The following is a 16,721-nucleotide window of genomic DNA, read 5'->3' as shown; positions in this document are numbered from 1 at the left end:
TTAGCAGGTAGATGCCAGTGGTGCTGATAAATACACAGGACAGCCCCACAACAAAGAAATGTCCAGTTCAAAACATCTGCAGCAGTGAGGAGGAGAAACTTTGCAACATGAACATACATTTTCTTGTTGATATTTGGTGTTAGCCCCAGACACCAAATTAAGAGATCTGAATAATTATGTAGATCATATTATAAAAGTATAAAGGTGTAATAGTGTAAAGGTGAAATAATAAAAAATGAGGAAATTCTATATGTTAACAAGGAAGAATTTACCAAAACTTACTCAAACTTCTTCACAAATGTGAAATTCCTGAAAGAGAAATCCCATACTCTCATGCTTAATATTCTTCAGGCTTCAAAATAAGAATATTTTAGTGTGATAAAGCGCTGGGTAGACATCAACATTAAAATTTAAGTAACGATTCATCAGACTTTAAAATTTCTGCACAATCAATACAAAACTGTCACTCTAATGGAAGCAAAGTAGACTTTCTTTGTTAAGAAAAACAATTAAGCTGATTTCGGTGTTTACCAGGACAACAGCGGCTGCAGGTCCCACAAAGGCGTAGAGCAGACCTCCTTCAAGAGACAGCCAGCAACTGGAAAGAACATCAGATAAAAACTAACACCAATTAGTGACACGTATTACATCACTAACGTGTGACACAAATAGTTTGGACTATGTGCTTAGTCTTGGAATTCTGGCATACTTCAAAGGTTCATAGTTTTTTTAAAAAATACATGGAAGATACTGAAAAAAGCTAAAATTAGCACACTTCGTGAGTAGCAAATACCACATACCTCTCACAGACAAGAAACTTTTGATTATGAGGTTTTACTGTCAGGCAGTTAAAACATTTTAGACAAATTACTGTTGCAGTGAGATTTTTACAGTGACTTTCAGTACAAATGTAACTATTAAGTTATGCAAAATGCTGCTTTATATCCATTATGGAATTTTTCAAGTATACTGTAAAGCAGGAACAGTGTGTTTTTAGAGACTTATATGTGCCATTTACCTGTTCTTCCTTGAGGCCATTGAGATAGTGGAAGATATTGGTTTAAAAGCCATCATTGCAGGGAACAGATAATCTACATTTTGTATGTTTTTTTTTTTTCTTTCTTCCAACTTAACTTTTTCCCAGACTGCTAAAAAAATCACTAAAGATAAGCTTTTGAATGAAAATAAGTATAGCTGTGTTTGTTTCAATTAATAGATTCCCCAAGAGTTGCAGGTTTTCATGGACAAAGACAGTAACCATTTAGGTACAAATGCTCATTCTGTCTCAGCAAAGGACTGTCAAGAGGTCTTCCGGATGCAGAGTCATGTCTACCACTTCATGCACTTCTCCTTGACCTCTGACCCTTTCATATTAGTTCTCAGTCCCCTGAATCAGCATGCTACCTCCAAAATGAACAACAATCAACAATACCTGGGGCTTCCTTTATGGCTCAGTGGTAAAGAGTCCACCTGCCAATGCAGGAGACACAGGTTCGATCCCTGACCCAGGAAGATCGCACAGGCCACAGTGCCACCAAGCCTGTTGGCCACCACTATCAAGCCTGTCCTCAAGAGCCCGGGCGCTGCAACTAGTGACCCCACATGCTGAAACTACTGAAGCCATTGCTCCCTAGAGCCCACGTTACAGAACAAGAGAAGCCTCTCAGTGAGAAGCACCACAACTCGAGATGAGCTCCTGCTTACCACCACCAGAGAAAAGCCCGTGCAGCAACAAAGACCCAGCACAGACAAAATAAATAATCTTATTAAAAAGAACACTTAACAATACTCTTCTCTCCTCTTCTAAGAACTTTTTTATATTGGCTGTGGTGGTGGTTACATGATTCATGCATTTGATAACTCACAGGATTATATACATTTAATAGTGCATGCTACCATGTAAATCAGTGTGTGTGTGTGTGTGTGTGTGCTTTCAAAGTCTGCATCTAGTTATTGCTCCTTGGTCATAACAGCAATTGATAAAATTCTACTTTCCCACTTTGAGATCAACAATTTAATGTCTATTTTTAAAACAAAACACCTGGAGGAAAAGGCCTTAGGTATGATAGAACACTTCAGTTTGGCATCTCCAAGACTGACACTAAACTTCTCCTGCAGTTTTGTGTAAATTCATCTTCAAATTGGTACTCTCCTGCTTGTACTGCATTCATTTTCAATCATACACTCGTTGCGAGCTGGAACTGTGCCATCTATAATCCTACTTCTTTCCATATCCCCACCACAGTGGCTTTCAAAAAGAGTCATGCTATTTTGAAAAATAACAGATTAAAGGCAACGGTGCTATAGGAAGACAGCTCTACAGCATACGCTAATCAGTTCATCCTGTAGGTTGTATGAGAAAAACAAGCGCTCTGATGATGTGAGTTCTTGCAATTCTTTGGAAGTTTCCTTGGGATGGCAGGTCCAGTGGTGTCTCTTGGCACACTTTCCACTTAGATGAACCCACCAAGGGCCTAATAAGCCCCAATTCCTATCTCAGACCTGAAGACAATTAAATAGGACACCTCCTTTTAAGACTTACACTTCTAACAAGATGCCATCCTTCTCCCCATTTCTCAGCTGTCTCCTCTACTTTAAAGAGCAGATGAAGCAAAATATGAGACTGCACTGCTTTACATTTGAAATATTAAATATAAACTTGACAAATTCTCCCACAGAATGTTCTTAGTTTTACAGGTCTGATTAGGGTAGGCTGGTACCACATCCCCCTTTTACTCCTTTCTAGTTTCTTCTGTAGCCCAGGCATTCTATAATGGGGTCTACTGATCCCCTGGCCTTTGAATTTGAATACATATCTCCCTAATACAGCAACAAAACTTGAAGTAACATGACAAAATATGGTTTCTGCCAGTATATATTATCTGTGAAATCAGAAGCTCAGATCAGAGTCCTATTTTAAAATGTAAACGTGTCAAGATTTATCCAGGTCTTTAAAAATGCATCTGAGATGGAACATGCAATGTAAATATAGAAATATTTTACAAATTATGATTCTACTTAACCATTAATACTGGAATGACCTATATGGGAATACAATCTAAAAAAAGAGTGGAAATGTATGTATATATATATATATATATATATATATAACTGATTCACTTGCTGTACAGCAGAAACTAACAGAACATTGTAAATCAGCTATATTTCAACAAAAATTAATTTCAAAGAAAGAAAGAAATTAAGACTCTGGTGTTCCAAAGAAATGGGAAATTAAAAGAATTCTGAACAGCCCTGCAGCATTTAATGCTGAACTTTTGTGCATTTAAGACACCTTACATCATTCCTCGTAATGTGACTTCAACCACCGTTAATGACTCAGTGACAGAGTACAAGTCATCAGCAGTGCCAGCCAAGACTAATGAAGCATATTTGACAGTTTACTTAATTATAAATAGGATTTATCACCGTGGACGGACTTACTAGTGATCAGTGCCATATCCTTTTGTCCTGGTGAAGCCTACGGATGTGGCCACCACTAACGCTGGTAAACCTGCAAGAAAAGCATTGCCACATTTCACATTTGGCTTCCGCCACTGTGCACACAGGCTCAAGCGAAGCCAGGACAGACCCGGAACACCAAAACTGGAGGAACTGCCTATGGATGGATCACTTCATAAAGTATTATAAAATTTTTTCCAAGTACAAAAATATGAGCGTGATAGCTGGGTTTTTAAGTCAGTGCATTTCTCTGATGTTGCTAGGTTACCACTGCATTTGACATGGATTTAAAAGAAACTCATAACAGAGATTTAGTATATCTTTTTAAGTTATTTTTTCCCTAGGGGTTTACATTCCTATAAAGGAATTTATAGTTATAAAATCAGAAAGGCAAAAAAAACAAAAACAAAAAACAATGGATGTTCTGGGGTGATGGAATATCACAGAAGTGGAATGTACAGTTGACCTCATATTGATCCACATCAAGCTGTACTTATAATAAGACAGAAAAAATATATCTCCTCATTTAACTCTTTATGATTTACTTATACTAACAAGAATGTAGGAACAAGGTTAAAGGCCCTGAGATCTTTAGGCTTCCTACTCATCCTCTTTTCACAATCCTGAATGAAGGTCAGAGATTCATGCCAATTTTTCTTCATGAACCTCTAGGTAGGTAACACTCCATGCCTTAGTCCCTCTTGGCATTCAAGTGCCAGCAACCCTGCAGCAACTCTGACCCGGCATCTTTTCCTTTATGCTTCTACGAATCATGCTTACCTTGCTCAAGTTCAACAGAAACTCCCTGTGTTTGGTGAGTGGGATTCAGTCTGACCTAAGTTGCTAACTTTTTTTTTAAGTTCTAGAAGACCATGCTTTTTTTTCAGGAAGCCCATGCTTGTTTTTTTCCGATTGAAAAGTTCATCTTCTGATCATCTACCTGTGTCCCCTCCACTCATCATTTTCCCTCCTATCATTTTTCCTTATTCTGGCTATTTTCTTCTGGAAATTTTCACATGATACCATACCCCTTCACGAGGTTTAAATTATGGGAACTCCAAGGGACACAACATTTTTTTAAAACAATTACTGGTCTGTGTGTGTGCATATATATATATATATATATGTAATATGTAATATATAAAGTATATATGTGTGTATGTATATTTATACATGTGCACACACACATATGTAAAATATCTCCTCTTCCCTTTTTCTTTTCTTCCTTCTTGTCCTTCTTCTTTTCAATATAGTTGACTTTTTTGATGGACTGGACCAAGTTTGTCAGAAAAAATATCCTCTTCTGGGTCCTAAGCTGAAAAGCTAACAGTCTTCATTCCATATAATTTAGATTAACTTTTTTCTAAATTATTATGTTGCACTCTGCCATCATGAAACTCATATGCCACTATTCTGCCCACTCTCAGACTTCCTCACAGTCTAGAACCATTGGTTTAGCTTTTTCACTACCCTGAATAGTTTAATATTAGCTGTAAACCTGGAGACCCTGTAAAGCTGTACACCCTTCTCCTCAAGATCACCTTTGGTAATGATGTTAAATAATTTAGCTAAGATTCCTGTAAATTGCTATTCTTTATACTTCAAGGGAAGTCTTCATTTCCCTACATACTGTAGTTCTTGGATCTAGTCAAAGCCTGATTCAATACCATTCCAGCTTTAGATGGTCTTTATCATGAAATTCAGACAAAAATTGTAACACAGTGTAAGAATATTGCATTCTCCAGTCTCTTCTTAATGGCTTTCCCACTTGCCTGTGCAGACACAACAGCCCTTGGCTGAAATCTGATGGATAACCTTGGTGCTCTTGGTCTTGTGTTTTTATAGCATGGATTATTCTGACATGGTAATAAGTCCACTTATTTGTGATTCTTTAGGCTACCTCTAGCATTCATTTGTTATATCTTTGGTCCAAATTTCCTCATTTATTTTTAGTGCAAGTCTTTTGAAACTCAAAGGCAAACATGAAAAAATCCTGAGCTTTTTCTAAAACTAGTTCTTTAATTAATTAATTCTAATTAAACTAAATGAATTCATTAATTTCAGTTAAACTTTAGAATTGGCCCTTTGAAATGTATAGGTCCTCCAGATTCCCATTTCATACAGCACTGTGAGAGGAACTTTTTCTAATGAAAAATTAATTCATCCTTAGCCTGTCAGCAATTTTTGTGTTTCCTTTGAGAACTCCATGGACTATCCATGTGGTTTCATTCATGGTCTAGATGACTTTCTCTTGCGTCATGAATAGCTCTCTTGAAATGGACTCTTTAAAGCTTTCTGAACTTTGCACTGCACTGGACTTCTTAAGACATTTTGCATTTTCAGAACCTATAGTAGAGAATACTTTTGATTTCTTGCCTGTATATACCTTACATCTCATTTACTGCCATGTGGGCACTATTGATTACCAACTGACCAGCTATGTGGCCATCCAGTATTCACTCTTTTTAAAGCTCCACAACCTCAAAGAATGTTCCAATATGACTAACATCCTATATTTCCACTTCGACATACTAAATTAGACACAAAGAAAAGTAGCCTGGGGATAATCACAGCTTCCAACTTCATTCATTACAGCAGTGTTCAAAGTCATTTTAACAAGAGCATGAAAGGGAACAGCAATATGCTTACCCCATCCAAGGCACAAAAAGCGTTTCCTTATAAGCCGTGTTCTAATTTTTCCAGTTACAGCCATATATGATTGCCACGCTTCAGTCAAAACCCAACAGAATGAAGCCAGGAAGAAAAAGTGCAGAAATGCTGTGGTGGTCGTACAGATGCTCTGTGGAAACAGAAAAGACTCAACTCAACATGGGGGGGGGATAATGTGTCTTTCAGAGGGTTGTTAATCTCCAACTCATTGCTTTTATTTCAAATATCTACTTCTTCTTTGTGACAGAGTAATTGTTTACAGAAATTAGAAACCCTGGACTCTCTAAGCTGTACAGTATCTTTCAGAATAAAAGTTCTAATGTCATTTGTGTGCTCAATTTTTTATGAGAAGAAGCCTGAATGTAAATTTAAACTCAAGGGAGATTAAAGTTACTACTTTCCTTGATTTTTTTTCTTGAATCATAATTATGGGAATGGTCCTTTCTTTGGTTTAATATAAGTTACAGACATCTTGCATAATTCTTTTGGCTACACTGTTCATCCCTTCTTTTAAACCAATAATGCTTTGCTGTTTTATCTGCTGATGTTCAGATTATATCACCAGTCTCTCTAAAGAAAAAAATTACTTTGCTTTTATACAATGTGATATTCAAAGTATAAGAGCAAAGTACAAAAGGAGGTTTCGCTAATAGCCTACAACGAAAATAACATATGTATTTTAAAGTACTTAATACATTGTGTGTGTACACAGTCGTCAGTCACGTCCAACTCTTTGCATTGCCATGGACTGTAGCCCACTGCTGCTAAGTCACTTCAGTCGTGTCCAACTCTGTGTGACCCCATAGACAGCAGCCCACCAGGTTCCGCTGTCCCTGGGATTCTCTAGGCAAGAACACTGGAGTAGGTTGCCATTTCCTTTTCCAATGCATGAAAGTGAAGTCGCTCAGTCATGCCCGACTCTTTGCGACCCCGTGGACTGCAGCCTACCAGGCTCCTCCATCCATGGGATTTTCCAGGCAAGAGTACTGGAGTGAGGTGCCATTGCCTTCTCCAAAGGGGTGGAGGGTTAATGAGATATACATATAGGAAGCCCACTAGGCTCCTCTATCCATGAAATTTTCCAGACAAGAATACTGGACTGGGTTGCCATTTCCTTCTCTAGGGGATCTTCCCGACCCAGGGATCAAACCTCTGCCTCTTTGCGTCTCCTGCCTTGGCAGGTGGCTTCTACCATTGCACCACCTGGGAAGATACTTACTAACACATTGCTCTGTGTTATTATACATTGCTCTGTGTTATTATAAGGTATGTCATAATCAAATCATTTTGAAAAACTAGTCACTGGCAGTACACAGCCATGATTTCATAGATATGCTTCTTTGTATAACTTAATCAATTAAATGTGTCACCATTAGTTACTTATGACTCCTCTGCAAAGACGAGCAGCTTCATTTGGGTAAAGGCTGCTACTTACTTCATTACTGGTATAATTTCTTTGTGTAAATCTTGTTAAAATGCAAGTCTTTGTAAACTTTCCTTTGTCAGTTTCAGTCTTGGTTAGTTCCAAAAATTGAAAAAAGGAAAACATGGAGCTACAAAAAAGATCACTAAAAACTCCTAACAAAGAATTAAAAGTATTAATACAATCCCACCCTTCTCCCTCCACTCTGATCCACTGTCTTTAATACCTTAGCCCAAATTATTCATATTTTTAATTCTTTCAAAATTCACCAAATGTTCAGTCCTTCTTATCCTACAGAAAGACCTTGATCATGTTTATCTCATCAGGTTGTTTTAATGAGGAGGGATAATAAAGGGATAATATACAGATGCTGAGTAGGACTATAGTAGGCACTCAGCAAGTGCTTAACCGATTACAACCATAGTCATTATTTTAAGTAGAACAAAAAAAGGGTCTTATCAGTTTTCAGCTTGGGGTTCCTTATCTCACGTGGTACTTAAATATACTTGGTGCTTAAGTTTATTCTTATAAAACTAATAATTTTCAGTCTGAGAAAGTCATGGATTTCCAGCATCCTCTTCCTCATCAGTTTACTCCTGTTTCAGCCAGAATGTAGGAGATTTACCCAACTCTGATTCTTTCTGTATTTGAGACACTGAGACTTTTCCCAAGTTGAAGTTTAAACATCTGCAGGCTGATTACTTTGCTCATTCCTGATCTGCAGTCTCTTGCAGATTTGAGCTTCAAAGATAACTTTTTTCCATTCCTGAACTAGTTACATGTTCTAATTCACCTGTCATTTCTTTCCATCCTTTTGTCTCACCTCAGTAGCTTGTGTTTATTGATTTATAAACTATCAATACATGGTTATCTAAAACAATGTAAAATGCTGAATTATTTAAAGGCTAAGTGCTAGATGCATGGAAATTTTGTAAGAAATAATAAAATGCTCAATATCTCAATATAGAGACTTTTAATTTGCTATCTCTATATTATGTTTATTACTTTGGGACTTCCTTTAATTCTGATACAAATTGACATACTAATAATAAAAATAATTTGGGGCTATTGACATTCATATTTTAATAATTCATGTCTCTCTGGACAAAGATATGGCCACAACATGTGGGGGGAATAAATGGTAACAGGAGAAGTAAGACCCTATGGGTGGACGTATTCTACTATGGTCAGGTGAATATTCATAAATGACTAAAAAGTGCTCCAAGTATGGAGTTAAGCTGTCTCAACCTAAGCAAAGTGTATATGTGAACTGAGAGGTCTAAAGTCAAGCGTGCAGCAAAAACCTATGATGCTGGGAGAGAGAAGGAGCTACATTCTGCTTCATTATCATATGAAGGGTCAGTATAAAGTCAGATACTGCACTTCATGAAACACACATTGATCTTTCTACTGATACATTCGCTAAGTTGTCTTTTAAAATACAACTTTTATAAACAGCAGTCTTCAAGTAAAGTCTGTTATTTGCACATTTGTTTGCACATCAGTTTCCACAAAGTGGCTATTCTAAGTTTGGTGTTCAGGATTTTTTAATTTCTTTTCTGGTAGAACCTAAGTCCCATCTCAGTAACCCACAGAGATCAACCATCCTTTGGATCCTGCAGTACTGGGATTTTTTCACTTTTTAAGTCAAACGTTGACGTTCCTTTTATGTAAGTGTTGATATCGTGCCATCTGCTCACCTCTTCCTACCCAGACACACTAAGGTGACCTCTGCTCTCACATTGTCTTCTTATTCAGCGTGCGTGTCTGCTCTAAGCTCCACCACAGCTGGGAGTTCACAGCTCACCACTCCGAACACAAGACTCACTAGCTCCTCCAGCTCTTCAGTCAATTCTTCGACTCCTCGCCAAACCTCAGTGTGGTCCCCCTCTACAAATGACGAGTGTTGCTGACAAATATTAGAAAACTTGAAAAGGTACTTAAATTGGCAAACTGATGGTGGTTTATACCTATAGACTTCACATACACTCTTCATCCCCAATCCATAGGAATGATAGAAAATGTTTCATAAAATAACTGGAAAGAAAAATATGTAAACAGTGGTAGACTAGCTACTACAAGGAGTGCCTGAAAAACAAAAAGTCAGTGAAGGTAGGATGAATACCAGGGTTAAAGCTACCCATTAGGAGCAGAGATTAAGACATGGAAAGTAGGAGATTTAAGATATATGGATGGCACAGAAGTTCAACATCTGTTTAAAAGTATTTTCAGAGGGGAGAAAAAGGGAATTCTGGGAAAATGGAGCATTTAAAGAAATCTTATGGGGAAATTTCTCAATAACATTAAAGATTCTTTAGCTGAAAGATAGCTAACACACACACACGTACACACACCCTAAGATATATTGCAATGAAATTTGTGAACATTAAGAATAAAGAGAAAATCTTAAAAGCTGTCAGAATCAAAAGATAGATCACTTACAAAAGAATAAGAATCAAACTGACATTGGACTCTTTGTGAGCCACCCAGGATACAAGAAGACAATAGACTATCTTCAATATTTTATGGGAAAATAACTTTGTTGAATTCAACACATAGCAAAACTATTATTCAAGGAGAGGTAGAAATAAAGACATTTTTAGAATGGTAAGGAACTTTGAAGTTATTACCTTAAGAATTGCTAGAGAACATAAACCAATATTAATAAGAAATCCAGAAGTGCAGAATGAGACAAAAGCTAGTCTCATGAATATCAATATTAAAATAGTCTAAACAAATGCTTATTAAACAATAAAATATATATTGATAACATAGCCACTTGGATATAAAACTCAATTTATATTCAAAAATAAACTCAGTCTTATTTTATTTGCAGGAATATTTCAGATACTGATTAACTCTAGATTAGAAAAGGATGTTTGAACATCTATGTTAATAATGTTAAGATTACCACAAAAGGCAGAAACAAATAATATATTTGCAAAATAGTAGAAAAATAGAACTAAGAAAAATTTATCAGTCCAATTAAAGGTAAGCAAAAGGACAACTAGAAAATACAATAAACAGAAAAATCAAATGACGATACAGAAATTTCCAATTACAGAAATCACAATAAGTGGGAAAGCTTTAAATTCACTAGTTAAAAGTTAAGAATTTTTATCCCAGATAAAAAAAATCCAGTAATGAATTTATAAGAGACCTCAAATGCAATGACATAAGAAGACTGAGAATAAAGAGATGAAAGAGCTATATTAAGCAAATGCTAATATGCAAAAATCAGATGTCATGATGTTAATATTGAAAACAGCATTAAAAGAGATGAAGGAGTTTTCATACGGACAAAAGGAGCAAGCCATAAAGAAATTTCTAAAGTAACATATTTCTATGAAACTCATAAAAATTTTCCAAAGTATATGGAACAAATATACAAAAATACTTAGAAAACTGCAAGGATAAATGTCAAACTAAGTTTAAAATGAAAGACAACCTATAGCTCTCAGAAAGTCATGGAAAATGTGGAGAAAATAGTAATATGGAATTCTATGATGATCATAAAAGTGATTAATCTTTTTTAAATATTATAGATAAGAAACAGAGCATGTACAATTCTTTAAAATACAAATAGAATATTTACAGAAGTTAACTAGTCCTAGGACAGAAAGGAGAATAAGATAAACTTAAGAAGTTTGATCACACATAGAACATTTTCACAAACTATAGTACAATGAATTTAGAAATCAACATTAAAATTCTGTACATCTTCGGGGGGAAACTTTTAATAACTAAGGATTTAAAGAGAAATTAATATCCAAATTACAAACTATTTAGAACTGAAAAACAAAAGAAAAACTTGTGCAATTTTGGTATGACAGTACTCAGGGTTACAAAAGCCTTAGATAGAAAACAATACAAAATGAAAATATATAGGCCACTTAAAGAAATCAGAAGGAATTTAACAAAGGCAAAAGCAGAAATTACAAACGAAAACTCTTAAAGACAGTAAAATTGATCCATAAAATCTAAGCTGATTTGAGAGGCTGATAAAGCAGCTAAATCTTTGGCTATTGTGATTTTTTTTGAGGGTAGAGGAGAATGAAAAATAAGTAACATTGAGAATATAAAAACTTTTTTAAATTATCATAAAAGAACAGCAGGCACTGTATATATAAAATTGAAAACCTATGTAAGATGGACATTCTTCAAGGAAAACATAAATGATCTCAATAGGACTGAGAGATAAAAAATTAATCTTAGATAAAATGGAAAGTTAATAAAAAGTAATAAAAGAAATCTTCAAAAATGATAAAAATTGCAGAAAATTTTACAGGCAAATTCTAACAAATGTATATATAAGCTGCATTTTATAAAATATTACCAGGTCAAAAAAATAAAAAGATTAGATGTACCTGACTCATTTGACAAGGCTGGTATAACAATGACACCAAAATGAACAAGAAAACTATAAGCTTTGATACTTTCACTTTTCTACATAAATGTGAAAGTATTAAATAAAAGATAAAATCTACAAATACAGAAAAAAGATAATAAATCACCATCAAGTAAAAGTGTGTTTACTAAAACAGGATGATTTCAATATTAAAAATGACCTCAATATAATTTATTATATTAATATTAATGAAGACAAGTAATCATATCAAGAAATGTGAAAGAATTTGATAAAATTCCAGTTATCACTTAAAATATCTTCATTATATATTAGGAATAAAGGAGAACATTCGTACTTAATAAATGTTATCTCTCCAAAACTTACGATGAAAATTGTATTTAACAGTGAAATATCAGAAGCATTCCCATCACAAATAAAAGCAGTATGGCCAACATCACCTCAACTATTCTAAATTGTTATACGAGGTCCTCACCAAAACAATACAAGAGAAAGCAATATGAAAGGAAGAAATAATATTGTCATTATTTTATAAATATATCTCCTTACTAGAAAACACAAGAAGATCCATTTTTTTTAAAGTAATGGAAACAATAAGGAGAATCAAGAATGCGGCTGGAAATAAGATCAGCATACAAAATTGTATTGTACAGTGAGATCAATACTCAAAACTAACTTCCTAATGCACCGACAATGTCTACCGGAAAATGTAATATAAAATTTATAATGAATCATGAAAGATTCATATCTCTTCTCCTTCCCAAGCCATGTTGAAATGACCAAGTTTCAAGCCCCAGGAAAAAAGAGAATAGGCTGTAGATAGGAGTGCTGACATTCAGAAGATGCTGAGGGAAGAAGGGGTGACTGACTTAGAGTGGCAGAGAGTTACATCCTAAGTGCTTAGGGGTAGACAGTGGGGGTGGAAATTACGATTGTAATGGAGCCAATTCACTCTGAAGACCTTCTGTGGGTTTAACGCTTTTAGATAACACTTTACTCCTCCAGAAGCAGAAGGAGGACCTAGTTTTGCATGGGACTGAAAAAGAGCCAGGTTGGCTGAAAAATCTACATGCAGAAGAGCTGAAACTGTTTCCTTCCAGCTCAGGGCAGCCTAGTGTAGTCACGGTGAGGTTTAGTTTCTGGAAAATTCAGTGGCTGGGTTCTGAACTCAGACACCAGTTTCATTAGAGGTACAAGGCAGATACAAATGTATGCATTAACTATTGGCTCCTCACTCTAATTCTGCTTCATTTCTACTCTCAAATTGCCAGCAGGTCAGAAAAGTCCCAAAGGGGAAAAGTCTTCATACTCTGGCTCATCCTTGATTAATATACTACACAACCTTTCAAAAAGTCTATCTACCCTAGTAGAGAGCTTCAAGTCACTTTTGAGGACCTTGCTTTTATATATATAAATATACAGAGACAGAGAATCAGATAGCTGAGGTTATCTTCCAACATGAGAGAAAGAAAAACAAAGCCAGCAAAGAAAAAAAGAAGTGAGGAGTGAGGAGAGATAATAGGGGCAACCAAAAAATAAAAACTTCTAAAACAGATTAAGTCATTCAGAAGCTGAGAAAAGATATTGCACCAAAAACCAAAATCACTAGGGAAATATTATCAGATGAAAGAAAAATTCCTTATTCATATTAACAACTATAAAACACCTCAAAAACATTTAGCAAAATGTACAGGAGGTTTATAGAGAATTATAACATTTAATAGAAGAACAAAAAACAAGACATTACTAGTGTGTGAGGTGAGGGCAATTGTGCGGTAGTTTGAGCATTCTTTGGCATTGCCTTTCTTTGGGATTGGAATGAAAACTGACCTTTGCCAGTCCTATGGCCACTGCTGAGTTTTCCAAATTTGCTGGCGTATTGAGTGTAGCACTTTCACAGCATCATCTTTTAGGATTTGAAATAGCTCAACTGTAATTCCATCACTTCTGCTAGCTTTGTTCGTAGTGCTACTTCCTAAGGCCCACTTGACTTCACATTCCAAGATGTCTGGCTCTAGGTCAGTGATCACACCATTGTGATTATCTTAGTTGTGAAGATCTTTTCTGTACAGTTCTCCTGTGCATTCTAGCCACCTCTTCTTAATATCTTCTGCTTCTGTTAGGTCCATACCATTTCTGTCCTTTATTGAGCCCATCTTTGCAAGAAATGTTCCCTTGGTATCTCTAATTTTCTTGAAGAGATCTCTAGTCTTTCCCATTCTGTTATTTTCCTCTATTTCTTTGCATTGATCGCTGAGGAAGGCTTTCTTATCTCTCCTTGCTATTCTTTGGAACTCTGCATTCAGATGCTTATATCTTTCCATTTCTCCTTTGCTTTTCACTTTTCTTCTTTTCTCAGCTATTTGTAAGGCCTCCCCAGACAGCCATTTTCCTTTTTTGCATTTCTTTTCCATGGAGATGGTCTTGATCCCTGTCTCCTGTACAATGTCCTGAACCTCCGTCCATAGTTCATCAGGCACTCTCTCTATCAGATCTTGTCCCTTAAATCTATTTCTCACTTCCACTGAATACTCATAAGAGATTTGATTTAGGTCATACCAGAATGGTCTAGTGTTTTCCCTACTTTCTTCAATTTAAGTCTGAATTTGGAAATAAGGAGTTTATGATCTGAGCCACAGTCAGCTCCTGGTCTTGTTTTTGCTAACTGTATAGAGCTTCTCCATCTTTGGGTGCAAAGAATATAATCCATCTGATTTTGGGGTTGACCATCTGGTGATATCCATGTGTAGAGTCTTCTCTTGTGTTGTTGGAGGAGGGTGTTTGCTATGACTAGTGCATTTTCCTGGCAAAACTCTATTAGCCTTTGCCCTGCATCATTCTGTACTCCAAGGCCAAATTTGCCTGTTACCCCAGGTGTTTCTTGACTTCCTACTTTTGCATTCCTGTCCCCCATAATGAAAAGGACATCTTTTTTGGGTGTTAGTTCTAAAAGGTCTTGTAGGCCTTCATAGAACCGTTCAACTTCAACTTCTTCTGTGTTACTGGTTGGGGCATAGGCTTGGATTACTGTGATAATGAATGGTTTGCCTTGGAAACAAACAGAGATCAAAGAATGCTCAAACTACTGCAAAACTGCACTCATCTCATAGGCTAGTAAAGAAATGCTCAAAATTCTCCAAGCCAGGCTTCAGCAATATGTGAACCGTGAACTTCAGAATGTTCAAGCTGGTTTTAGAAAAGGCAGAGGAACCAGAGATCAAATTACCAACATCCACTGAATCCTCGAAAAAGCAAGACAGTTCCAGAAAAACATGTATTTCTGCTTTATTGACTATGCCAAAGCCTTTGACTGTGTGGACCACAATGAACTGTGGAAAATTCTAAGAGTGGGAATACCAGACCACCTGACCTGCCTCTTGAGAAACCTATATGCAGGTCAGGAAGCAACAGTTAGAAGTGGACATGGAACAACAGACTGGTTCCAAATAGGAAAAGGAGTACATCAAGGCTGTATATTGTCACCCTGTTTATTTAACTTCTATGCAGAGTACATCATGAGAAACGCTGGGCTGGAAGAAGCACAAGCTGGAATCAAGATTGCCGGGAGAAATCTCAATAACCTCAGATATGAAGATGACACCACCCTTATGGCAGAAAGTGAAGAGGAACTCAAAAGCCTCTTGATGAAAGTGAAAGTGGAGAGTGAAAAAGTGGGCTTAAAGCTCAACATTCAGAAAACTAAGATCATGGCATCTGGTCCCATCACTTCATGGGAAATAGGTGTGGAAACAGTGGAAACAGTGCCAGACTTTATTTTTGGGGGCTCCAAAATCACTGCAGATGGTGATTGCAGCCATGAAATTAAAAGATACCTACTCCTTGGAAGGAAAGTTATGACCAACCTAGATAGCATATTCAAAAGCAGAGACATTACTTTGCCAACAAAGGTCCTTCTAGTCAAGACTATGGTTTTTCCAGTGATCTTGTATGGATGTGAGAGTTGGACTATAAAGAAAGCTGAGTGCTGAAGAATTGATGCTTTTGAACTGTGGTGTTGGAGAAGACTCTTGAGAGTCCCTTGAACTGCATGGAGATCCAACCAGTCCATTCTAAAGGAGATCAGCCCTGGGTGTTCACTGGCAGGACTGATGCTAAAGCTGAAACTCCAGTACTTTGGCCACCTCATGCGAAGAGTTGACTCATTGGAAAAGACCCTGATGCTGGGAGGGATTGGAGGCAGGGGGAGAAGGGGATGACAGAGGATGAGATGGCTGGGTGGCATTACCGACTCGATGGACATGAGTTTGAGTGTACTCCAGCAGTTGGTGACAGACAGGGAGATCCGGTGTGCTGCAATTCATGGGGTTGCAAAGGGTCGGACATGACTGAGTGACTGAAGTGAAGTGAAACAAGACATAAATAGATGGAAAATATGTACATGAATTGGGAGCTTCAATGTCATGTAAATGTCAATCTTCTCCAAATTGATAAATATGCTCAGTGCAATTCCCATCAAAATTTTTTTAAGTTTGGCAAGTCACTTTTAAGTCATGGAGAAAACCAGATACAGAGAATTGTCTAGAAGTCTAAAATGAAGAATAAAGCAGGATAGAGGTTTTCCTAAAGGCATAAAACAGAATAACATGTAGTCAGATGATCACTACCCCCACCAGGCATATGATGCTTTAGAGACACTAAATAACTTGGCCAATGTCTCATGGTTACTAAATAAGGAGGAGGGGTTAACACTGACTCCAGAGCTTGTGAAAATCGCTCAGTCTTTGTGGACCCATGAGCTGTAACCTGCCAGGCTCCTCTGTCCATGGAATACTCCAAGCAAGA

The 16,721-nt window shown here is 36.6% G+C and overlaps 1 protein-coding gene across 4 annotated transcripts in view; it reads right to left on the bottom strand.

Moving 5' to 3' along the window:
• The window catches only part of ADGRB3 (adhesion G protein-coupled receptor B3), an 884,916-nt gene that overhangs the window by 60,362 nt on the left and 807,833 nt on the right, over positions 1–16,721 (bottom strand). For all 4 annotated transcript variants that reach the window (XM_055534757.1, XM_055534756.1, XM_055534759.1 and 1 more), the window contains 3 exons: positions 6,109–6,259; positions 3,442–3,511; positions 532–598 (listed from right to left, as the gene is read on the bottom strand). In XM_055534757.1, the coding sequence (XP_055390732.1) occupies positions 532–598; positions 3,442–3,511; positions 6,109–6,259 (288 nt within the window). The remainder of the gene's footprint in view (positions 1–531; positions 599–3,441; positions 3,512–6,108; positions 6,260–16,721) is intronic.

The sequence above is a fragment of the Bubalus kerabau genome, chromosome 9 (genome assembly GCF_029407905.1).
Source record: "Bubalus kerabau isolate K-KA32 ecotype Philippines breed swamp buffalo chromosome 9, PCC_UOA_SB_1v2, whole genome shotgun sequence".
Classification (NCBI taxonomy): Eukaryota; Metazoa; Chordata; class Mammalia; order Artiodactyla; family Bovidae; genus Bubalus; species Bubalus kerabau.
Note: the sequence above shows the minus strand (reverse complement) of the source record. Positions and strands in the feature narration are given on the sequence as shown.